We start from the raw sequence: 26,438 nt of genomic DNA on the forward strand, positions 1-26,438 counted from the left end.
AAAATATTGAGCCCGATAATAATAGATTATAAACTTCGATTTTGAATCAATTTATCCCCCTTTGAAAAACCTTATAAAATTACTATTTTTTCTATAATTGAAATGTTTTTTTTTTTTTATTTTTTACAAATTAACAAGAAAGAAATTTTAAAAACTATAACGAAGATGCAGAATCGGGATCGCAAAAGTCCATTTTTGGTCACATGACACAATTATGGCGGACAAAGTACCTGTAGTTGGTTTTCCAACTGTTCAGACAGATCAAGGATTTGAAAGGTATAATTTGACATGAATAAATAATAAGCTATTGATAATCTATGGTTTTAAAGTAAATTAAATATCATCAAAGAATACTTCTGCATGCTTTTAAAATTCAACAGAGATTTAATATTTTTACTGTGGATTACCAGCTGATTTAATTAGGATGTCTTTAATTCCTCTCATACATGAAATTAGATTGAAACTCGCCTCCATGAGCTGTCCACATTGGATTATATATAGAAACACTTCCTATTTGATGATGCGACTGTTGGGACTAGTGCAGCTGTGTATTTATTTGTACTAGATACGGTCAGACACTAACTTTTTAGGCTTAATTTAGTCCAGCCGGAATAGTGCTTTTTTACTTTTTCTAGCTCACACATGATTTTATGAGTCCATAAAAAACAAAATGAAAATCAATGTTTTGTAAAAATTAATTAATGAATAAATATTACAATGTAGTTTTTATACTTTTTTGAAATAAACAAAGCATTTATGTGAAGTGTTTAATTGCATAGATTCGTTGAAATCTCGCAATCAGGAAGTGCAATTGTATTCCTGATCTCGTTCTTTTTCTTTATTTTTATACAACCAAAACTTCTGACATTTCATACTAAATCATGATCATTAAAACATTTAACCACGTGTTTGTAGTAAAAATATAAACATGTAGTAGACCATCATGCTTTTCGGATCGGACCATTGTTCACTGTAAGCATCGCTGTGTGCAATGACAACAATATCCATTTAAGGTCAAGATCTAGTAAATGAAAGGTGCCTACAGATTTCTCAAATTTGAGAATCAAGTTCTTTTAATGATCCTTTACAAATATAGCTTGATAAAATAAGGTGTATCGGGACATCATTTTTTGGTAAACTCAACAAAAAACATTTTTTAACTGACATTTTCTATGAAAAATGAAGGAAATCAGGTATAAATTTCAGAGTTTTTTCCAACTCTGAGAAAGGAAATATATCCAGATTGCCTACAGTCTCCCAGAAAATGGTTTTTCATATCTTTTTGACCTCTGCTTTAAAATAATATTAAATTTGATATAGGTATCGGGGTTACTTTTATCATGATTTCAAATTGAATTTCATGAAAATGCTTCATTTTCTATACATGTATTATAATTCTATTACAGACATAAAGTACGGGAAAAATTAAGTTTAATTCTATTATGACGTCATAATGGATCTAGCACTACTCCAGCATGCTAGAGGTTAACGGCGAGATACTTTTGACTTGGAGCCGCGAGGTATATAAGGAGCGTAGGGACGTTAACCGAGGCTCTTACTTGTAGGAGTAGATCTAGCACCATAAAAAAAGTCTAAACTCATTTATTAGATCTTGAACTTGAGGTAGATTCCTCGACCTGTGTAAGAAACATTTAGAATGTGAAAGGTCAATGCACTCAGTCTAGACTGTGATGATACACCATCCCTATGTTAGTTGCATTTCCATAACCAAATCCAAAAATTACACATTTTATCTAATAACATGTATTTCATTCTTCTCTGGAACCGCTGAACCAGTTGAAAAGCTATTTTGGTGTAAAGCATCTATGAGTGAAGGGGAACAAAAATTGTGAATTTCATGGTTTTTTTAATTCTTGAAAATCTTCTTCTCTGCTCCTGGTTAATAAGCAAAGAAACTAAATGCATAGTTACGATGAGCAAGGGAACTTTTTCGGACATTGTGAACTTCATGGCCCCTGGGTCAGGGGTTTTAGTGTTAGGGTGAGGCTATATTGATTATATAGTGAAATTACATAAATTGTTTTGAAATCTTCTCTACTTCTGCTGAATATTTAGCAGATAAACTACAAGCATAGTTATGGTTATAATGACAAGTGTGCCTCTTTCAAAATTGTGAAATTTGTGGCCCCAGGGTCAGGAGTTCTGTTGTTGGGGGGGGGGAGGGGGGGCTGTATTGATTATATAGTGAAAATGCACTAATTCTTTGAAAATCTTCTTCTCTGCTCCTGGGTATTTAACAAACAAATGTAGTGTATAGTTATGATGAACATGGGTGCCTCTTCCAAAATTGTAAAATTTGATGGCCCCTGGGTCAGGGATTCTAGCGTTAGGCGTAGGCTTTATTGATTAATGATTATATAGTGAAAATGCATAAATTCTTTAAATATCTTCTCTGTTCTTGGATACTTAGCAGATAAACTAAGTGCATGGTTATGATGAGTAAAAGTGCCTCTTGCAAAATTGTGAATTTAATGGGTCAGTAGTTCTGTTGTTGTTGAAGGGGTGGGTTTCTATTTATTATACTGGGAAAAATGAAATGCATTATTTCTTTCAAAATCTCCTTTTCTGCTCCTGAGTATTAGGCAAACAAACTACAGTTGAACTTCGGTATCTCGAACACGGATATCTCGAATACCATGGATATGTCGAAGTGATTGAGAAGTCCTAAACCACATATTTCTTAAGTATTTTACCCTTGATATCTCGAACCCTGGGATATCTCGAAGTTTTATCTTGGCCCATCGAGTTCGAGATAACGAGGTTTGACTGTAAATGCATGGTTATGATGAGCAAAGGTGCCTCTTCCAGAATTATAAAATTCATGGCCCCTGGGTCAGGGGTTGCACTGTTAGGGTGGGGCCCTATTGATCATGTTGATTATATAGCGAAAATACATTATTCCTTTGAAAATCTTCTTTTCTCCTGGGTATTTAGCAAACAAACATAGTGCATTGTCATGATGAGCAAGGATGCCTCTTGTCAAAGTGTGAATTTGATGGCCCCTGGGTCAGGGGTGCTGGTGTTAGAATGGGGCTCTATTGATAATATAATGAAAATGTATTAATTCATTGAAAATTTTCTCCTCTGCTCCTGGATATTAGGATGACCACTTGGTCAAGTGTTCTTTTGTTGGGCAGGGCTCTATTAATTTGTATTCTACTAAGAGAAGTTATTCCCCTTTGCTATTCACTTATGATAATTTATCACTATAAATAATGCAATGGAAAGGTTAATAGAATAAAATAATTGAAAGGTTAATAGAATAAGAGAATTGTGCAAGGAATTTAATTGTATAATACAAAATGTACTGTCATAGTTTTAATGATTAGGTAGACTTTTAAAATAATAGATAAATAAAAATGAGAGAAAAATAACTTATCTTATTTAAAAATGTTCTTCAAAGACCAAGAGAAGCCAATGTCAGAGGTTATAATATGGATCCTCTAAATTGTTGTATTATACTCAGGTGACCTTTAAAGCCCTTGGGCCTCTTGTATGTATTATTCTCTTTAGAAATTTTATAAGACCATTTGAATCATCTTTGTACAAACCATCATTTAGATGAATTGTCTGGTCACAGATATAAGGAAAATAGAACTGCTCAATGTGGTATTTCATTTGAATGAATAATTTTTATAATTGTCTCTGCAGGTTAAAGAAGTTAGCTGAAAAGTTTAAGGAAAAGTTTGGTTGTGAACCAAACTTCTATGGAAGAGCCCCAGGAAGGGTCAATTTAATTGGTAAATCTTTTAATAAGACATTGTTTGCCTAAGTTAGCTGCCATTCTATAGTTCAAGTGTTGCCTCAGGTTCATTAACCTTTGTATTTTAATTTGCCTTACTTTTCCTAGCTACAATAGTGAATAGTTTTTATGTTACATCACTCACTTGAAAGTCATTTTATTTTCTTGTGATGAACTCTGCATGTAGCACTAATACCAGTATACATCTTCTAAATGGAATTTTTGATTTATTTGCTGTTAGATAATTGCAAACTGTACATACAAATTTTGTGTTTGAAATAAATGATTTGCAGGCATATTGTACTATTTCAGTTGTCCAAAATATGTAAGTTCAGTGTTAAATCTTATTCCTACAAATCATTCAATAACACTGGCATTTTCACTGATTTTTTTTTTTGAGGTGAAAACAATGATTGATTTCAGGTGAACACATTGATTGATTTCAGCTGAACACATTGAATGATTTCAGGTGAACACATTGATTTATTTCAGGTGAACACATTGTGTGATTTCAGGTGAACACATTGATTGATTTCAGGTGAACACATTGATTGATTTCAGGTGAACACATTGATTACTGTGGTTACTCGGTGTTGCCTATGGCAATAGAACAAGATGTTGTTATAGCTGTAGCTACCACGGAATCTCAAGATGTATTATTATCAAATGTCAAGAGTGAACTGTATAGGTATGTAAATGTGATGTTCTGTTACTTTTCTATGCATTTTATCAGTGCTTATTTACACTTCATCAGGAGAAAATATCATTTTTCTTTGTATGTCATTCTGTCCACAACTTTAATCTTGGTCACAAGTTTTGAAATTTACTTTTAATGTACACTCAATTCTTTTTTAACAAGCACATTCTTATTAGGTCACCTGAGTCACTCAGATGACCTATTGCTATCCGTTTTTGTCCGTCGTCGTCCGTTGTGCATTAACATTTAAACATTTTCAGCTTCTTCTCTGAAACTGCTCAACCAATTTCAACCAAATTTGGCATATAGCATCTATGGGTGAAGGGGGACAAAAATTTTGAATTTCATGGTCCCTGCCCCCCTGGGGCCTGAGGGGTGGGGCTAAAACCACCAAAATCTTTAAAAATCTTCTTCTTTACTCCTGGATATCAAGCAGTCAAATTGTTGGCATGATTGTAATGAGCACTGAGCCCTCTACCAAAATTGTGAAATTCATGGCCCCAGGGTCAGGGGTTCTGGTGCTAGGGCGGGGCTATATAGATCATATAGTGAAAGTGCATTATTTCTTTCAAAATCTTCTTCTCTGCTGCTGGGTATTAGATAAACTAACTAAGTACACTGTACATAGTTATGTAGAGCAAGACTGCCTCTTCCAAAGTTGTGAATTTCATGGCCCCTGGGTCAGGGGTTCTGGTGTTAGGGCAGGGCTCTATTGATTATATAGTGAAAATGCATTAATTCTTTGAAAATCTTCTTCTCTGCTCCTGGGTATTAAATAAATTAACTAAGTACATAGTTATGATGAGCATGGCTGCCTCTTCCAAAATTGTGAATTTCATGGCCCCTGGGTCAGGGGTTCTGGTGTTAGGGAGGGGCTCTATTGATTATATAGTGAACATGCATTAAATCTTTGAAAATCTTCTCCTCTGCTCCTGGGTATTAAATAAAGTAACTAAGTACAAAGTTATAATGAGCATGGCTGCCTCTTCCAAAATTGTGAATTCCATGGCCCCTGGGTCAGGGGTCTTAGTGTTAGGGTGGGGCTCTATTGATTATATAGTGAAAATGCATTATATCTTTGATAATCTTCTTCTCTGCTCATGAGTATTAAAGAAATTAACCAAGTACATTGTTATGATGAATATAGCTGCTTCTTCCAAAATTGTTAATTTCATGGCCCCTGGGTCAGGGGTTCTGGTGTTAGGGTGGAGCTCTATTGATTATATAGTGAAAATGCATTAAATCTTTGAAAATCTTCTCCTGTGCTCCTGGGTATGAAATAAAGTAACTAAGTACAGAGTTATAATGAGCATGGCTGCCTCTTCCAAAATTGTGAATTTCATGGCCCCTGGGTCAGGGGTTCTAATGTTAGGGTGGGGCTCTATTGATTTTATAGTGAAAATGCATTATATCTTTGATAATCTTCTTCTCTGCTCATGGGTATGAAATAAACTAACTAAGTACATTGTTATGATGAGCATGGCTGCCTCTTCCAAAATTGTTAATTTCATGGCCCCTGGGTCAGGGGTTCTGGTGAAGGGGGGGGGGACTCTATTGATTATATAGTGAAAATTCATAATTTCTTTCAAAATATTTTTTTCTACTCCTGGTTATAAAGCAAAGAAACAAGTGTATAGTTATGATGAGTAAGGATGCTTTTACAAAATTTTTAAAACTTGTGGTCCCAGGGGTTCTGTTGTTTCTCTGAGGGGAGGGGGGGGGCTCTATTTGATAATATAGTGAAAATGTGTGAATTCTTTGAAAATCTTCAACTAATTGCATAGTTATAATGATGAGGGTACCTCTTCCAAATTTGTAAATTTTCAACATCTGGACCATTTAGTCAAGTGTTCTGGTCCTGGTCAGGGCTCTATTAATTTGTATTCTATTGAGTGAAGTTATTCCCCTTTGCCATTCACATTTGATAATTAATCACTGTAGATAATGTATTTGAAAGGTTAATAGAATAAGAGATTTATGCAAGAACATTTATTGTATAATATAAAAAGTACTTTCATAGTTCATACTTGGAAATAATAGATGAATAAAAATGAAACAAAAGTAACTTCTCTTCTTAAATGTTCTTCAAAGGCCAAGTGAGGCCAATGTGAGAGGTAATAATATAGACATTTTGTTAAAAGTCTGCATGGTAATAGTGATAAATGGGGGACAGATAGAAAGATACTAGACCAATTATTTTGTTGATCTTAATCGTACTAATTTTCTTGCTACTGGGCAACAATTAAAGCTTCATTTATCAGTTTATGGATCCTCTAAATTGTTGTACTCAGGTGACCGTTAAGGCCCTTGGGCCTCTTGTTTTTAGTACCTCAACAAAAATTCATTTTAAATTACCATTATCAATTTAAACTTTGAAGATTACATTATGGTATCTTTATAATGCATGCATATGAGAAAAAAATAGTTTTCCATCACTTTTTTTCTGATTAAATTGTAGCGACTTTGTATTTCCTGTCAACAATGTGAACATCAACAAAGACAGCCCTCAATGGCAGGATTACTTTCAGTGTGGATTTCTAGGAATGACGGAACACCTTAAACTTTCATCCCCAGTCCGTGGAATGAAGTGCATGGTGGACGGAACTGTTCCTCCGAGTTCTGGCCTATCCAGTTCTAGTGCTCTTGTTTGTTGTGCTGCTCTGGTTACAATGTATGCTAATGGAAAAAGCCTTCCAAAGGTATCTCACAATTCCAAAGGTATCTCACAAGTATTTGTCATAAACTTTGACCAAAGACCACTAGAAAGTAAAGTGATAAACATGCCAGTTTCAAGTATATTTATTTTTGTGTTTTGATGCCTGGATTAAAGAATTTTTGCAAATTACAGCTAAAGAAATACATGTAATTAAAATGAATTTTGTTAGTGGGTAGAAAATATTGTACCTTCTTTGCCCCCTGTCATATATTTAACCCTCTGTGATCATCACTTATATTTTTTTAAGTAACATCTATTTTTATACACATATACATGAAGTGTAATGATACTACTCTTTGATTATTTTCAGAATGAGTTGGCAGATATGTGTGCTAAATGTGAGCGTTACATTGGAACACAGGGAGGTGGTATGGACCAGGCAATATCATTCATGGCCCACAAAGGAACAGTAAGAAATCAAATCCTGTAGAACATTGCTTTGTACGAATGCAGTTTATGCTTTCCACACAAAATGTGATGGCTATTACATAACGTTTTGGCATCTGAGTCTCTCGGGTGACCTATTTCTTCTTTTTTCTTGTCCTCACCTATTGTGCATGAAATTGTGAATGAAATTCACCATAAAGTTAGATAGACACTTGAGGCTGACTGCCAATAAAAGTTGTTAGCCCTGCTATAGATCTAATAGACGGAAAAAAGTTTATATATCTTAATTAGCTCACCTGAGCCAAAGGCTCAAGTAAGCTTTACTGGTCAAAGGGTGTCGGTCTGTTGTTTGTTAACTTTTCACATTTTCGACTTCTTCTCAAGAACCAATAGGCCAATTTCAACCAAACTTGCCACAAAGAATTCTTGGGAAAAAGGGATTCAAATTTGTTCAAATGAAGGACCATGTCCTCTTTCAAGGGGAGATAATACAGAATGAGAGAAAATTAAATGGCATCTTTTGAAAATCTTTTTCTCAAGAATCACAGTGCAAGAAAAGATGAAAACATAAGTGAAAGCTTCATTACTTAGTGTAGATTCAATTTAACCCCCGGGTTAGGACAGGACCACAATACGGAATCAAAGAGATATATAGAAATATATAGGAAATATATCTTTAAAAATCTTCTTCTCAAGAACAGCAAAGCCATTATTAGTCATATTAATATGGAAGCATTTTCAGGCAGTGTATGTATTTTGTCCAAATCATGACTCCTGTGTATAGGATGGGTCACAACAAGGGATCAAAGTTATACATAGGGAATGTATAGGAAATTTCTATAAAGTCCTTTAAAAAGCCATGATAATTGAAGTAATATTTAGAAAAAAGTCTTTCAAAATTTTCTGAAGAACAGCAAAGCCATTATAAGTCATATTTATATGGAAGCATATATTTGTTCAAATCATGACCCACCCCCTCCTGCCCCTCAGGCTAGGGTGGGGTCACAATGGGAGATAATTTTTTTTTACATAGAAATATATATAGGAAAAAATCTTTGAAAATCTTCTTAAGCCCTGATTAGTCAAAGAAATATGGAAACATCCTCAGTTAATGTAGATTCAAGTTGGTATAAATTGTGACCCCCTGGGGGTAGTTTTGGACCACTTATATATTTAAACTTTTCAATAATGAACTGATTTCTGCTCAGGTGAGCATTGTTGCCCATGGGCCTCTTGTTATTAAATTATTAAATTATTTTTATTACATGTGTAAAACTATATGAATTGTTACATCATCTTCCTTGAAAGCAATTGGCAAGTTGCATTCCTTAAAAAAAGTTTCAAAATATGTTTTGGCTCTTCTGTGACTAGAGGACTGAGTCAGTATAACATATATAGACTGAAAAGCTCTGCCACTTGGTTTATTATGCTTCGCTTCTGATACAGCTAGTCAATTTGAGACAGATTTATCTAGGTAAAGTTTTAATTACTTAAAATTTCAACATGTCCAGCCGAGCATTGATAAAAGCAAATTTAATCATCCAAAGCGGAATTTATGCGTCTCGGGTGGTTGGGGGCACAGTTATTTCAAATACTGATTAGTCATTAGCTCTTATAATTTTCCACTTCAATTTTGATCAATTTCAGTCTTGGACTAATCACTTATAACATAATATGTTCAATTTACAGGCAAAGTTGATTGATTTTAACCCACTGAAGGCAACAGATGTCTACCTGCCTGATGGAATTTCATTTGTGATTTCAAACAGCTGTGTTGAGAAAAATAAAGCAGCATCATCAGAATTCAACACCAGGGTGGTAGAGTGCAGAATCGCTACGCAGGTAGGAAGAAAATGAGATTGTAAATACCTCCATTGTCCAAAATAATAGCCAAATGGAATTGTTATTCAATGGACCAACAGCACTAGCTTGTAGGGATAGGGGGAAAAAATAAAATAAAGAAACACAAAACTTGCTGACCTTGTGGATAAAATATTACATTAAGTCAATGAGATGTTAAGAAAAAATTCAGATTTTTGCAATATCATATTTTTAAAATTTAATGAAACTCGAAAATATTTTCATATAAAAATGAGACAAAGAAATTTTTGACACTTACTGGAATCAATGGAATCAACTGTTTTATTGAAATTTTGTGTTAAATGAAATCTTACACATGAGTATGAATTACATGTTAACATGCCAACTATATGCTCTCTCGCTCTCTCTCCCTCTGAAATTGTATTTATCAGATTCTAGCCAAACAGAAAGGTCTTCAGTGGGCTAGTTTTCAGCATTTAGGAGATGTACAGAAAGCCCTGAATTTAAGCCTCCCTCAAGCAGTCAAACTTGTCAAGGAGATCCTCCACAAGGAACCATACACTCGTTCAGAAATCTGTCAAATCTTGGACATGAAGGAGGAGGATTTTGTCAGCAATGTCCTTAGTTCTAGGACTGCTCAAGGCATGATTATCTTTTACTGTCATAACAAGGCAATTAATCTGCAACTTTTGGAAGGGGTCATTCCTTCTACATAAAAGCATTTCAAAAAATACATGTGTATTAAATCTTTAAATAAATTCTGGTTAAGAAGGATAGGTGCAATGAGTTTGTGAGTAATTATCAGGTCTTTCCACCTTTCTGTGGAAAGACCTCTTGATACTCTTCTGTTTCTTATTATTTTTTATTATTTTTCCGCTGTGTGATTTTGAGTTTTAAGATTTATCGAAAAGATTTATAGTCCATAAGAATGTACTGCTAAAAAAGTTTTTTTGCAGTTGACACTGCATATATGAATTTTGACCCCTCAAGGAGTTATTTCCTCTTTTGCAATAAAAGCTTGTTATCGCTACTCATTCAATAGAACCATAGAGATATGAAACCTTCATTAATGTCTTCAAATAATTTAGTAGACTCTTCAATCTATTCAGTGCGAAAGAATTCATCAACCCCTTCAGTTTTCGATTTTTAAGAATAATTAAAAATTTTCAAAACAACAAGTAGACATGGGACCAACTGCATTAGATTCTTTGACCTTAGATCATGAAAATTAGGTCAAGTTCAAATGTCAAGGTCATTAAATATATGAGAAATTAATCTCTTTTTGTATCTCTTTTGTCTTTAAATATATAATATATATTTTTCACCTTTAAACAATTTTAAAGATTTCATTCTTGTCCCTAAGATTGACGTATTTAAAAGTTATTGCCCCTTTCACTATAAACATTGTGATTGCTAATCCTCTGAAACCGTAAACTATAGAGAGACACCAAACCTTCACCAATGTCTTAGGTTTCTAAAGTCAAACTTCAATCTATTCAGTGCCAAAGAATCCCAGGACCCCTTATGTGAGTTATTGCCCTTTTATGTTTTTGCACTTATCGTTAAACCCTAATACTTTTAAACGAATAGTCGTAGAAACATGGGACCAACTGCAATATTATCCTTGGCCTTTGACCTTGAATATATTGTCAAGGCCAAAGGTAAAAAAATTTCTTAAATTTCTTGAAAATTTTAATTTTTGTAAACTGTTTAGCCATTTCTGGTCTCTTCTGTAGGACTTTTAACTTCAGAGAGTTAAATATGAAAAATAAATGAAATTTAAAGAAGGTGGAAAGACCTCTAATTGTTTGAGTACAATTAGTCTACTAGTACTTATATTGGTTTTCTTCTATTTGCAGTGCAATCTTTCAAGCTGTTTCAGCGAGCTACTCATGTCTTCTCTGAGGCAGGGCGGGTCTTGTCCTTTAAACATATCTGTGATGAGGCAGACCCTCAGGCTTCACAGAAACTCGGGAAACTGATGAATGAAAGTCACACCAGCTGTAGGGATATGTATGAGTGCAGCTGCACTGACCTGGACAACCTTGTCAGTGTTTGCTTGTAAGTTAATAATAAATGTAACATGTATTTTTTTTTTAATTGTTGCTGTCATACATGTTCATTACCATCAACAGAGGCCAAAAAATTGAAAAATGAAATCTCATCAGGTAGGGAGGTTGGTGCTCTAGGATCTCATCTGACATTGTTATTTATCTTAATTTTTATAGCGAGGCTGGTGCTCTAGGATCTCTTCTGACAGTGTTATTTTTAATTTTTACAGGGAGGCTGGTGCTATAGGATCTCTTCTGACATTGTTATTTATCTCAATTTTTACAGGGAGGCTGGTGCTCTAGGATCACATGTGACATTTGTTATTTATCTCAATTTTTACCGGGAGGCTGGTGCTCTAGGATCACATCTGACATTGTTATTTATCTCAATTTTTACAGGGAGGCTGGAGCTCTAGGATCTCGACTGACAGGTGCTGGCTGGGGAGGCTGTGCCGTTTCTATGGTGCCAACCAATCATGTGATGGACTTTTTGGTCAAAGTCAAGAAAAATTATTATGACAAAAATTCAACAAAAGCAGCAATGGTGGGAAAATCTTTATTTGCCACACAGCCAGGAACTGGAGCCCAGATATACTTACCTAATATTGCTTCATAAAGTTAATTAATATTAGATTATAATTAGTAGTTATATGGAATATGGTGCCATAGATTAATTGCCATATACATATGTACACATTTACATGTAATTTGTAAAAATGGGTCTCTGTTATTATATTTAAGTTTTTTTATAGTATAAACCTTTATATAATACTGCATTACTATGTGTTCTACACAAATTGTACATGAAACTATAGGTTAACATGTTACACTACCAATGGATATAGCATCCAAAATATCACTCTATAATATGTCTCAATAAAATGCATTCCATTTGATTGTGTTTAGTATTGTGAAACCAATAACAGTAAATTCTATTATATTTTATATAACAATAAATTTTCTTGGATATCAGAGTTTACTAGGGGATTTAATACAAGTATACAGTTAGCAAGATTCCAGTTCCCGAAGCCAGGACTATTTTCCGAGGCAAAGCCAAGATCTTGTGTACCAAGATCTCATTAAAAAAAATTATTCTTCAGGAGGAGATCCAAGGTTTCAGGTGTGCCAACTTTTCAAAAGAAAATTTCTAACTTAATTTTTTTCGAGACGCAAAAAGGGGGGGGGGGGGTATCATAAGTCCCCGAATAGATAGGTGCTTCAGAAAAGGACATAGGTGCTTCAGAAAAGGACCCCTTTCCCACTATAGACCCCCGGGCCTTTTTAACTTTTTTCTCATAAATTATTTTTCTATGTCATATTTATGATATAATCCATACAATCAATTTGAAAAATTACGTAAAACAAACATTTTATAAAATTTCAATCCCACTCTTTGTATATATAAATCAAAAAAGTTGCCAACTTCGTATGCAAACCGAGAGGAACTGCCGAGGAATTTTTGTTGAATTGTGTATGAAACTACACATAGTCATAAAAATCAACAACTCATATCGTAGGTTTAATATTAATTTCATTAACCATCAACTCTCGATCTTAAAGGTTACTGCACTTCAACAGTCGTAACTGTCAATTTTCCACAATGAAGTTAGCGTTATTGAAGTGATCAAATCTTCAATGGAAGGGGGAGGATTCCTGTCTTCAAGTACTTGTGCTTGATTGCATGGGCTTACACGAAAACCCTCTTTGAGGTGCATTTGACACATTCCTCTTTCCTTCGTCATTACTGTACAGTCGATAATCATACTGAATCTTTCCTGGTCCTTTAGTTCCACATAGAATGTAATCTGTTTATATTTGAGCAATGAAAATTAAAATCATGGCTTTGCTTTATGTCAAAGACAGATATATGTAATTATTATTAAATGTACTTCTTGTTCATACTTTTTTGTGTTTCTCTCCATGTCACAGAGGCATCTTTTCTAAAAAAAAATGTTGGGGTCCTGAAAAGGGCTTTTGTAAATTAAATTATTTTATAAAAAATCATGGATGGTACCCCCCCCCCCCCTTTGAGAATTAAGATTTTTTTTTTTAGACACGATGACATCACTGAAAAAAATAAATAAATAATCATAGCCTATCATCATAGCTGATGTCATTTTCTGTTTTTGATAATTTAAGAAATCATCACTGTGAGATATATAAAATATTTTTTTATATATTGAAGAGGGGCAATATCTAAATCTTAACAAAAACCATCTTCTGTGGCCAAGGGTTTGTGATCCTTGCCCTTAGGGTTTGTAAGGAGAGTGGCGGATCAGAAACCCTTGGTTAACGAAGATAAATGATATCAGATATCGGAATGTTATATAGGTATGATAGACTAGGAACTCGGAATGTTATATAGGTATGATAGACTAGGAACTCGGAATGTTATATCTAGGTATGATAGACTAGGAACTCGGATGACGGGCGACATATAGCAATGACTCGGATGACCTGAAAATAAATGTAGTTATCAGATAATTTCCAGGAAAAAGATGATTTTGACCTTGCCTCAGAATAAGACTGCCAGTTTTTAATTCACTGAAATGATACCATCACTCAGTACCATCACTCAGTGATATTGTTTTCTTGAATCTGTGAAAATTTCAAGAATTTGTCAACGCAGAAAATATAAGAACATTCATTCGATTTATGTCAGACTTGATTAAAAAGGACAGGTTTAATTAAAGTACACCAGATAGGCTGTGTTCTGTATTCTGAAAATGCTTTAATTAGAATATACATGTAGTATACTAGTATATCTTATTAAATAAGGTCGCTTTGCAGTTCTAAGGCCTGGTGCTAACATAAGTATAATTTAATGTTTTATTACGCATCTTTAGATTATAGTTGTCGAAGCACAAGTATAATGATAGGTGTTACTTAGAATATATATATATGACATACATGTACATATAACATGTAACTTAGTCAATTCATTATCTCAGATTACGTTTTGTCAGTGTATTTTTTTTTATCGCAGAACCTAAAATTTAATTACGTTTATCTTGATGTGTAGAAACTACTAATATTTCCCACAAGCTTCAATTTTTTTTTTATTTATTTATTCTATTTTATTTCAGTATACTTATTTATTTGTTTGTTTATCTATTTATAAGGACCCTCTATATATACACTAAAGGAAACTTTTTTTGGACATTGAGAAAATAACAGTGTGTAAAGGTTTAAATACTGAACTTGTCTCTTACATTTTCAACATAAGGTACCTTTCCTGATGAACAGAAATCGCTGTTGTTTAAGTGGGCAAAATTCTTACAAATAAAGTGTTTAATCTATTCATCTTGACCAATTAAAATATTATGAATGTTTTGAGTTTATTACAAATTAAGTAATACATTGTACATTTCAATTAATTTTATTCTAGATCGAAGGGCAGATAATTTGCATAAAAATATCACAAAATCAGAACTCGCTCAAAGTTGACGTTCGGGATCGAAATTTTAAAAATAGTGACGAGAAATTGAGGGAATATTTCGTTAGTTTTGGTTTCGATTTGAGTCTGATTCAAGATTCGGATATTCAACAGTTAAATTTAGGAATGACAGATCAGAATACTTTCATTGGATACGCTGTGATTGTAAACGTTAAGTATTTTAAAGAACACAGTAGCAGAGAGGATGCTATTTCTGATCAAACGAACGCCTCGGCAGCCTTCAGACGACTTGGTTTTGAAACAAAGTTAGTGACAGAGATAGAACCAAAGGATGGTGGTGCAAGGACTGAATACGTTACTAAACGTCGATTCCAGGATGAACTGCAGAAGAGTGAGTTTTTCAGTTTTTACAGGCATCTGATTTTTTATCAACAAGTTGCAAATTATAAAGACCTAAATCAAAAAATCCATTCCCTTCTATATATAAATGCACACGGTGTGTTACACCATTTTGACTGACTCCTCCATTTCAATTAATCATAGAAACCGGATGTGCCTACCTGTTTGCGTTTAGCAGTGAATTTGAGAAATTAAAATTGGTTTGATTTATCTTCAGGTTTGGTACCTATTTTGATGGCTAATATCCTTTAAAAGAGTTGATACATTTATCATTAATGGTTCATGATTGCATACATGTATCATTACTAATAAATGAATTAATGAATACATAACATTAAGTAACATATTTCCAAAGTGGCCTATGGCGCTTCTTATCCCAATGCTTTTTAAGCTTTTATGAAGGGAAAAATGTTTACTAGTTAGAATATAGATGTTCAAAACAACTTCAGATATTTTCTAGATTTATTATGTATTTCTTTCCAACTGCAGTTTGGTCTTGACAGCACAACGGTCCATCTCCAACTGATTAACAAATAACAAGTTTAGGTGAAAACAAATTAGACACAATTGACAAAGAAACAAGTGTCATACAAAGAGATGGGATGAAATGGTGACATCTTATAGATTGACAATTAAATCAACATATCAGATAAACGGCATTGTTAACACAATTACTCGAAAGACCTTGTCATGGTCAAGGTGTGAAGATTTATAATGGGATTAACCCAGTTTTTAATAGGCGAATTGATAATTTGATATATTGAAAAAGGTTCTGATGGAATGTTAGACATTTTGCTAATAAAGGATCAGAAATCTTATGCATTTCAAGAAAATTATCACGAAAGAAAAACTACACATGGCCGTAGGAACCGGGGGGGCACGGGGGGGCCGTGCCCCCCCCCCCCCCCAATAATTTTGCCAATATACAGATTACTATAGTAAACATAGATACTATAAGCATGTGCCCCCTCAATAAAACCGCCTGATGACCTTTTTTTTTTTTTTTTTTGCTTGTCAAGGAATATTTGGTAGTTGACGACCTTTTTTTTTTTTTTTTTTTTTTTTTTTTTTGCTTGTCAGAAAATTTTTGGTAGTGCCCCCTCAACTGTCAACTGAAAAATGTTTGGCTGTGCCCCCCCCCCCCCCAAACTGAAATTGCTTCCTACGGGCCTGCTACACAACATAAAACAGTTATTAAAATGACAGTGAACAGCTCAAAATCTTGATTTTTTTTAATCACAACATGCATGATCAGAGCCTGTTTTTATGTGAATTGTGTATGAAAATTTATTGATGTGTGATCCAAGCCTGTTTTTACATGATGAATATGAAAATTTATTAACAAATTCCCATTTATTCACCACCACAGCCATAAATCATGTGAAGAATAAAGGATACAGACATTTTGCTCTGTTTATTTCCACACATGGAGGGGAGGCAAGAAGAGAAGAACATTACGTACATGAGTTGTCTTTCTATGATGGTGAAGTGTCTACTGAGGAGATACTCTTTAATCCACTGGACAGGGAATTACCACAAGTCAACAAATTTATCCTAGTTTCGGTATGTCAAGTATATTAAAAAAGTTTTCAATATCTGGTGTACATTGGGCTGAAAAATAGGGGAGGCAGGGGTACATTTTTTCTGAAATTTATGTATATTAATAGTATAAGTCAGAAATCATTGTAAGGGACAGCCCCCTCCTTAATGACATTCTTTTTTCCCCCTTAATGCAGTTTGAAGTGGACCTTTTTGTCTCTTCTAAATATAAAAATCTGCTTGCCCTTCCCAGCTTTTTTTCATTTTCTGGATCTGCCATTTTGTCAGATATCTAAAGTTATTAATACACAAGCCACAGAGTTTTAATGTATGCACTGCTGCAGAGTATCCATTGTTGTGTTTGTTTTGGATTCATTAGGCCTGTCGAGTTCGGGATGGTTTTGAGGATGAAGATGAGGACCTAGGTGTACAGATACAAATTGTTAAGGACCAGGATGAGGAATACCAGACTGAAGATGATGGAATTCATCACTCCCTTCCTGGTTAGAGAGTGTGAAAATTAATTCAATTCTGTAACTTGTCTCAGAATTTCAAAACTTTTAGTGATGTCTTTTCTAGATTTATCTGAATTCTATTATTTTCAAAAGAATGTAAGTTTCTCTTAATACATTAATAGTTGTATTTGATTTTTTCCTTCAGAAAACACACTTCTTCACTGCATCACACCATGTATATCAAACTGTGTCACTATGTTTGCCTCACCCTCAGGTCAGTATTCATCAGTCTTCACATGTTCTGGGGAGGGGGGACTCTCAAGCACCTGTGCCCATAATCAAACATCTGGGGCCATATAGTTTTTGGTTTGTCCATCTGTCTGTCTGTCTGGAAAAAATTTAACCTTGCTCATAAATTTTGAATAGTTGGTGCAAGGGCTTTCATATTTCAGGCATGTATTTTTTGTGTTAAGACTTTCTTTGAGTACCAATAAATTTGACCTCTGAGTTTGATCCTGGCACTGTGCAAAATTTTACAAATTTTAACCTTGGCCATAAAATATATATGGTTGCATCCTCACAGTGTCAAGGTTTTGTGATTTCGGAACTCCACACAAACCCTTGACATAAGTTGTTATTTAAAAGTTGGGTTTGTAGTTACACATGACGTAATGGGTAATTATAAACTAACCAATAGGAATGTATTTTTCAAATCTGTCATTTTCAAATGGTCCAACTCCTGCGCATATCTTTTGTTACTGTTAGGAAGACAATCTTCAAAAAATTAATCCCCGATGTTTCATTTATTGTAACTAGTCAAAAATCCTACAATATTGACACTCTCCATTTTAAAGACGAGTCATATTTGTTTACAAAACTTACCTACAGTAAAAGCTGTTTTCTGATTGGTTCCAGTCCTAGACCAGGAACAAATGAAATAGTAGCTTTCTAGCCCAACTTTTAAATAACGACTTATGTCAAGGGTTTGTGTGGAGTTCCGAAATCACAAAACCTTGACATCGTGAGGATGATATGGTTGGTGCTGTGGTTCTCATATTTCACATGTATATTCTTTGTGATAAGGCCTTTCTTTGGATACCAACATTTTCCACATTTTGAACTTGATCTCGGAGTGTAACCTACTTTTTAAATTTTTTTTTACCATACATATAATGTATATTTCTTGTGAAAAGATTTGTCCTTTGATACCCAACATTTCTTACCTTTTGACCTTGACCCTGGAATTTGATATACTTTTGAAAAACTTTTACCTTGGTCAAAGCTTTTGAATGGTTGTGCTAGGGCTTTCAAAATTTATATGTCTATTCCTTGTGACAAAAAAAAAGTTTGACTTTCTTTTGAAATTAAAATTAAAGACTTTGACCATGGCCATAACTTTTAAACGGTTGGTGCTAGGGCTCTCAAATTTCACATGTGTATTCATTTTGACAAGTCCTTTTAAAATGGATACCAATATTTTTGACCTCTTGTCCTTGACCTTGGAGTTTGATATACTTTTGGAAAACTTTAACCCTGGCCATGAGCTGCCATATAGGAGAGCATCAGTGTTTCATAAACAAATCTTATGGATTTTTATTCTTCTGCAAAAATCTTTTGATTTTTAATAAGTAAATACATATTGAATATTTTAATGATTGATAATTTTTCCTTTTTATAGGAAAGTCATCATACCGTTGTCATTTGGCCAACTTATTTTGGGATAGAGTAAAGTTACTGAGTGATGGAACTCGAGTGAATTTATTGGATTTATTAAGAGATATCAACAGACTATTTTCAGAGAGGGAGATATCGATGGATGATGTACGTGAAGGCTGCCTCATTAGTTATGATGTTTGCAATGTTGGAAGTATTTGTCACCGTCTCACTGCACCAATACACTACACTGTAGTTAAAAACTAGTAAGAATTTATGCTGCAGTTATACAGTTTGCTTTGAAGGGACTGATGGATGCTCCATTCTGACAAAGTTGAGTGAAAAACTTCCTGACAAACTGATTACTTGTTGCCTAGAAATAGTCACCAACAAAATCTGACTGAACAAAATTTGGGAATGCACCTCCCGGTATTATGTGAGCAGATGAGAAAAAAAGAATAGGAAGTGTTGGCAACTAAGAGGGTTGAATGATACTTATTTTTTGCATATTAGTTCGTAAGAATTCATTACCTTTCTGATAAACTCTTTCTGTAGCTCAAAAATGAATAAACCAGCCATAAAGTAAATCAAATAAAACCATGTAACTGACCCTCTAGTCACAGATACAGCACATGTATAAATATAAAACAGGTGCGTAGCCAGAATTGAAATGATGTGTACGCACAGAACGGCAGGGGGTTGGGTGGGGGTCTTGAGCCCCCCCCCCCCCCCTTCAGTGTTTAAGGGCTCTGGTCAGGCACTATTATAGTTTTTGCCAGCCAGGAAAAAATTACAACTTTAAAAATTTTGACAAGCAAGGACGAAAAAGGAAGATTGTCAAAATTTGAAGTCCTATTTCTTGTGTGTATGTTGAAGGGGGGGGGGTCCAACTTTCACAAATCAATTTTTTTTTATTAACACATTACCAAATTACCATGATTTAGCAATAGTACAACAAACAGTGGGGGTCCACCCTTTCAAATTACCATGATTTAGCAATGGTACAACAAACAGTGGGGGTCCACCCTTTCAACGTTCATTTTCAAAAGTAAAAGGTTAGGTTTTGGGAATAAGTTGGGGGTGGGGGCTTCCCTGATACTACGTGGCTACAGCTGGTGAGGGCCCAGAAGCTCCGGAGTTTTACCAAATATTTCATTCATTTTCTTGAAATATAAAAAATATGCCATTAGTTTTTGTTTAGGAAATAAAAGACATAGTAATATTTATTGTTTTAACGAAAATTAATATTTCATGGAAACTTATTGTACATATAATTGAGGCTAAAAATTTAACCGATATATATATTAATTGGTATCATATAATCTTTCTTCACGTTTAAAAACGCGTATACAAAATATTAATTATGAACAAAAAAAAAATTGTATTGTAAATCATACTAGAAGATCATAGCATTCAACGATGTGACTGAAATTTAATTTTTCAAAGATCTTTAAAAAAAAATATCGATGTACGATAGAAAAATGACAAAATAATGAATGATTTATTTGGGTTTTTCAGTTATCAAATAAAAGATTTCAAATTTTATCATAGAGCCATGATATTATAAAATTTAAATCGACACAGTTTGACACAGAATAATTTGAAACAGGAATATTTGTTGGATGGTACTGAGATTTCTTTCTCCGAATAATTCTCTCTTTTTTTTCATTTCTTTTTTTTCTGAAAATGATGTGTACGCACTTGCGTATAGGCAGCTACGCGCCTGTAAAAAATTAATTTTCTCTTCTTCAAAAGTTATGACCAAGGTTAAAGTTTTTTGCTATGGTAGACAGACTGATGGACGAATGGGATTTATGTCCATATGCTTTTGCAAAAACAGAAGAAAATAACTCCCAACCAGTGGTGTGTTACTTTCAATTTTACCATTTGAATATTATATCATTACATGTGTACTGTTTCATGTTACTACATTTATTAATATTTGTCTCAATACAAGTGTTTTTTTTTTTTGTTTTTTTGTTTTTTTTTTTTGCATAAACTCACATTTTTTTACTTAAAAATAAATCATGAATAAATATATATATAGAATTCATTTATTTGTAGTGCTCATATATACATTCATTTTTATGTTTATAATAAATATTAAATGAGTAATAAAATGTTCCATTTAAAACTAACTTTTTCTCCTCTTTTTAATTATGGAAAAAAATAGATTTGCTATATGAAATGAGCATAACTAAAATTAAAATATATAACCCCTTTGTAAATATTTCCCTTCATTGATAAAAAAAAATCCATACTTTAATAGTATCGTTATTATTAAGTGTGGAAATTTTTTTCTATCAATGAAAAAATATTTAATATCGATTCTCTGTAAGGACCAAAAATGCTTGGCCACGCACTATCATAGAATTTTATTTTATCACTATAATATTAGAGAGTGCCCTATATAAAGACTATTGGTGGGTAAATTTTGGACAGTACCTCCTTGGTTTCCATAGCAACGACTTTGAAATATTTTGTTATGGCAAAACTGACCTGATTGTCATCACTATGTAAAATAATTCCGTGCTTCCTTAATGTAGGAAAGTTATCAACATAACATGGGTTTCATTTTATAGCTAAGTAATTAAAGTTTCTGTGCATCTAAATTTTATTCAATTCAACCCAAGGTTTTTAATATGATACAGATCAATTTACATGAATTTGTCATAAAAATGAATACAAAGGTGCCTATTTCTTGATATGCGTATTAATTTTTGCAGGCAATTGAAACTTAGAAAAAAGATATTTTCAGTAAGATCGAGCTTAGATCTAAAAGATGCAAAAAGATTTGAGGTGGGGAAATCAGTTAAAAGTCATATTCCAATCTCCTCAAATTATAACTTTTCCTAAAAATTAACCTAGAGTTATTTCCCTTTGCTGACTCTTTTGCACTGAAGACAAAAAATTAAACTGGTGTTATTTCCCTTTGTTGACTTTCCTGTATTGAAGTCTAAAGAAGTTTATGACAACATGTGGCAAAAACAGACGCCAGAAAAATAACCATGAAACAATAACAGAAAAATGATGTGTTTTTCAACTTTTTAAAATGGAATTTAGGTGTGAATGACAAAGTAAGTCATCAAAAGAAGGAGACACTGCTCTCTCAGCATTCAACTTGATAATGAAGTATAGGTCTTTATTAATCAATCAATTCAATTCAATTTATTGATTCACCAAACATGTTGGCATACAACCACGTTACAAACAAAATGAAAAATACAGTGTGTTTTCAGATTACTAAAACATATACTAAAGTACATACATACATGCAAGTGTACAAATCAGTGAAGTCAACTACTTTTACAACTTGAAGTTATACATAATCATTATGCAAATAGTATAAACAGTATAATATGGACAGAGATAAACTAATTAATGCATTAAATATATATTATTGTGCTCTATTTTTAGAACGCAATTCAAAACATTCATGTAAAAATTCGCATAGCCTTCTAGAATGAACTGCATTGTCAGGATTACAAAGTACTGTCACGTTGTTCTTTTGGGGTTATACGTGAACTTGTTATATATATATTAATTTGGGGAATCACTCGCTTTGTAAATTCTTTACTCCGTATTTGGATTTGCTCTACTCGTGGGCAGTATTTGGTCTGTCCTCTACGGTGGCTGTAAATATCCAAAGAATAAAGAAAATATATTTTTAAATTAACTGAAGTTTATTTCTCGGAATCGTCGATGAAAGTGTAATGTAATGCTTATAAACAAACAGTCACCAGTTACACAATTAATTCAAAATATTATAAAAATACGTTTTAAAGTTAGATCAGGTGACTGTACAGAGGGTTAAACAATTTGAGAAAAATCCCTCTGTGACGTGACATTTTAACACAACGTAGATACCAAAAATAAACCTAAACTACACATCAGTACAGCTGACAGTCTCAAGGTTCTAATTCATACACAGAGAAAATTCGAAACGATCCTTATCAACGCTACACGCATCTCTTGACTTTGATCAATAAAGAACTAAAATTACAAATAGACTGAACTAGAAAGTATTTAAATCTAACATTAATCTTAACAATCAAAAGCTTGTTTACTTACGATTTTAACTCTAAAGTCATTTTACTTTTCCAGCGTTTTTAAACATAAACAAATAACATTTTTACCTCCTTACATTAAAGAACGCAAAATGAATATAATGGCGCTAAATTACAAATAACTTTTCTAAGAACAATGCACTTTACTTGAGACTGTCGCTAAACCCATTTATTACAATAAAACATGCAACTATAAACTATAAAAGACTAAATGAGGTCACTATGCATAAAGATTATGCAACAATAAAATCTTTAAAGGAAACTTAATTCAAAGCTCAAATTTAGAAAAAAAAGAAATAAATAAAAATACTTAATCAATAGAATACTTAATATTTTTCAAAATTATTTATGAAATAGACAGAATTGCTTTGATGGAAAATGAATCAATTAACTGAAAAATATATGATTTACATACCTGTAAATATCCAAAGAATAAAGAAAATATATTTTTAATTAACTGAAGTTTATTTCTCGGAATCGTCGATGAAAGTGACCGAGCTAGGGTGCATTTTCACCTACGATTCCGCGTCTTTGGATTACAGGATTTCAGCCAATCAAAATTTAGTATTTCTTTAGTGAATAGCCAAAAGTTGTGAAAATTTTCCGAATAAAGAATATTAATTAAACGGAGTGATCATGTGACATAAAAAATGACCGCCACATTAATTGAGTAAATTTGAACACCTGTGCTTGACCTCAGACCCTAAGGCCTTCTTAACCAAAAAGACAAAATCACAAAAGAGATTAACACTATTACGTAATTATTTGATTATCATGCTTATTGAACATCTGACTCTAAAAGCTCATAGGAAAATTATTTACTAAAATACAATAGGAATCCATTAGTTGGACATGTCAATGTTTGTAAAAGAAAGTCTTTTTTTTCACCCGTACAAAAACTGTTTTACATTGAATAAAGAAGAAAATCTTGGGTGACAAATTGAATTCTTTCACTGTAACAATACATGTATTTTGTGCTAAATTCTGACACTAAATACTCAAACACAATTTATATTTTTCTCCATAAAAGTTACTTTTTAAAAATACATATCTTTCCAAAAGTACTACATTCTCAAAACAAAAGATGAATTTATTATAATATTGCATTATATACAATGTATCTGTCTTCCCACAAATTTTTATTAAAATAGAAAATTTGGTGTTATAAATTTTCTATTTTAATAAAAATTTGTGGGAAGACAGTACTTTACAATGATTTTCCTTCAACATGTTATCATTTAAATTATAGATGTTCAAAGGGTAATACTTTTTTTCGCAAATCTTTATATATAGGGCAGTCATATATGAAATGTATTTCATTTTCTACAACATTTTTACAATAGTGACAAAAACGAGATTCTTTTGGGATACAAGGCTTTGAATATCTGCCAATTTCAATTTCTAATTAATAATAGATTTTTAAAGTCAAATTCACTTTGCGAAATATTGAAACAAATTTTATGAAGTCTGACTTGTATTCCCATCATGTGGGATTCCATGTACTCTCTAAAACCCATGAGAAAAATGTAAGATGCAATTGGAGGAATACAACAAGCAGAAGATACGGCAGTCAGTGGGAATGGTTAGAACAACCCTAGGCACAGGTATAAATTTGAATTTTTTCAAATATTCATTTTGTATAAAAACTACATGTAAGAAGCTTTTTCAATTAAATTGACATAATTTTTAAATCAAATATTTATTTTTATATAATGGACTTAATTGGTCTATATTCAGAGATCACCATGTTAGCAGGACATTCCATATATACATCTTAGTAATATATTTGCATTATAGGAATTTTTGCCTGCTTCAGAAAGCAACTTACTCTGGCAAATCATAACTACAAAGTTTATCAAAAGGAGAAGAATGTTATAGAAGATGTAAGTATGTATGTAATGAAAAATATACACAAGGCAATTTAATATTTAAAAAAAACATATATTTTTGGTAATGTTGTACACAGTGGCGGATCCAGGAATCTTGAAAGGGGGGGGGGCAGTTTGGTGTCGGGGTAGGGGCTCAAGGCCACACCAAAAATTGATTTATTAAATCTGATGTATATTTTGGACAAAAAAGGGGGGGGGGCTGGGCCCCCCTCTAAAACCGCCAGTGGTACAGTTTAAAATCTGATTTGGCCAAAAAAGTAGTACCGGTAGGTGGTGGGTAAAAATTAGAGATGGTCGACTTAACGGAAACACATATTAAAATTTTTTTTAGCCTAAAAAGAAGTCATATAATTCAGATTCACTGTAAACAAACAAAACATATTTAACTGTATTCTCTATTGAGAAGTTGATGGCTCGTTTTAATACTCCCCCTGCGGAGGAGAATTAAAACGAGCCATCAGCTTCTCAATAGAGAATAATTTAACTGCAACTATAAATACACACTAATAAGATATAAATATAATATACCCATGTAAATGTATGTATTCATGATTGACAATAAGAATGAATTTCTTTAATTGAAAAAAAATATTTTAAACATATTTTAGATGCACTGGTGCTTTGAAAAAAAGAAGATGAAAAGATACCGGTACATAAAGAGAACCTTTATTCTTGCGTTTTTATCATCTTTATTTCAACACAAAGGCCAAATACCAGAAGCAGGAGACAGTTACAAAATTAACTAATGGAGAAAAAAACCTTGCAATTGACCGTGAGAACTGAACATCGGACAGTATCTTAACTGAACAATATTCTTTTGGAGAAGATTCTGTTAGAGTATGGGGACAGCTTTTGGAGTAGGTGATGGTAAATTGTTTCCGTTACTTTTACCTTGCAATTGGCTACACTGAAAATACTGTATGTGTACATAAATTGGCATATTCAAAATCACTGGGTATGGAGTGGTTGGCGTAATCATGAATTAGCGCTACATACGTCTGCGCCATGTATTGTATTTATTAATGGTTTATTTACGGTATTCATTAATTAGCAAATTGTTGTCTGCGTTTTTTTTAATAAAATATATTTTTATGACACATTCACAAGGTATAACAATTGAAAAATCCAAAATATAATTTGAAACTAACCTTTTATAAAATTCATACTTTCTGATACTAAAAGTTCTCTTTTAGTATCCAAGAGTATGAATTTTTATAAAAATAAATAAAACAATGAACTTCATGTGTATAAACTATAAAAGAAGATGGATTAACTGGAACCAGATATTTGAAAACATAAACATATAGATAAATTTATGTCATCTACATTATTATTTTACTATATCTTGTGTATTCATATTTTTTTTTATTTCATGTTTATTCCTAAAAATCTGTATGTAAGCTTTCCAGCCGTGGTGTGTCTGTGTTTGTGTATGTGTATGTATGTTTGTTTATGTCTAAAGTCAACTAAAAAAAAAAACTTTGTGAATGTGTCATAGAAAAGTATTTTATTTAAAAAAAAAGTCGGGGAGAACCCTTGGGGTATGGAACGCAGGGGGGGGGGGGGGAGGGTCCCCAAGCACCTGTGATAGGAAGCCTGCTTTT

At 33.0% G+C, this 26,438-nt stretch overlaps 2 protein-coding genes across 2 annotated transcripts in view; both read left to right on the top strand.

Annotated features, from left to right (window-relative positions):
* Nucleotides 1-214: 214 nt before the first annotated feature.
* On the top strand, nt 215-12,329 carry LOC133183304 (N-acetylgalactosamine kinase-like). Its single transcript, XM_061318264.1, has 9 exons — nt 215-276; nt 3,673-3,761; nt 4,325-4,451; nt 6,919-7,159; nt 7,487-7,585; nt 9,253-9,405; nt 9,816-10,026; nt 11,244-11,445; nt 11,835-12,329. Exons 1-9 carry the CDS (start codon nt 215-217, stop codon nt 12,049-12,051), a joined length of 1,401 nt encoding a protein of 466 aa, XP_061174248.1. The 3' UTR covers nt 12,052-12,329.
* Nucleotides 12,330-14,947: 2,618 nt separating this feature from the next.
* Nucleotides 14,948-26,438, top strand: part of LOC133182431 (long-chain fatty acid transport protein 2-like) — a 26,798-nt gene continuing 15,307 nt past the window's right edge. Inside the window, exons 1-7 of the mRNA XM_061317279.1 lie at nt 14,948-15,223; nt 16,601-16,794; nt 17,150-17,273; nt 17,431-17,499; nt 18,904-19,144; nt 19,434-19,460; nt 24,762-24,828. Of these exons, the coding sequence (XP_061173263.1) occupies nt 14,998-15,223; nt 16,601-16,794; nt 17,150-17,273; nt 17,431-17,499; nt 18,904-19,144; nt 19,434-19,460; nt 24,762-24,828 (948 nt within the window). The 5' untranslated portion in view covers nt 14,948-14,997. The remainder of the gene's footprint in view (nt 15,224-16,600; nt 16,795-17,149; nt 17,274-17,430; nt 17,500-18,903; nt 19,145-19,433; nt 19,461-24,761; nt 24,829-26,438) is intronic.

Source organism: Saccostrea echinata, unplaced genomic scaffold, assembly GCF_033153115.1.
Source record: "Saccostrea echinata isolate AGI-Se365-2 ecotype Australia unplaced genomic scaffold, CSIRO_AGI_Sech_v1 ptg000009l, whole genome shotgun sequence".
Lineage (NCBI taxonomy): Eukaryota > Metazoa > Mollusca > Bivalvia > Ostreida > Ostreidae > Saccostrea > Saccostrea echinata.

Excerpts from the sequence above, each read along its gene's own strand:
- LOC133183304 (XM_061318264.1), top strand. The coding sequence starts at position 215 with ATGGCGGACAAAGTACCTGTAGTTGGTTTTCCAACTGTTCAGACAGAT. Across the intron at positions 4,452-6,918 it reads GTCAAGAGTGAACTGTATAG|CGACTTTGTATTTCCTGTCA; the intron begins GTATGTAAATGT and ends ATTAAATTGTAG. Across the intron at positions 7,160-7,486 it reads ATGGAAAAAGCCTTCCAAAG|AATGAGTTGGCAGATATGTG; the intron begins GTATCTCACAAT and ends GATTATTTTCAG.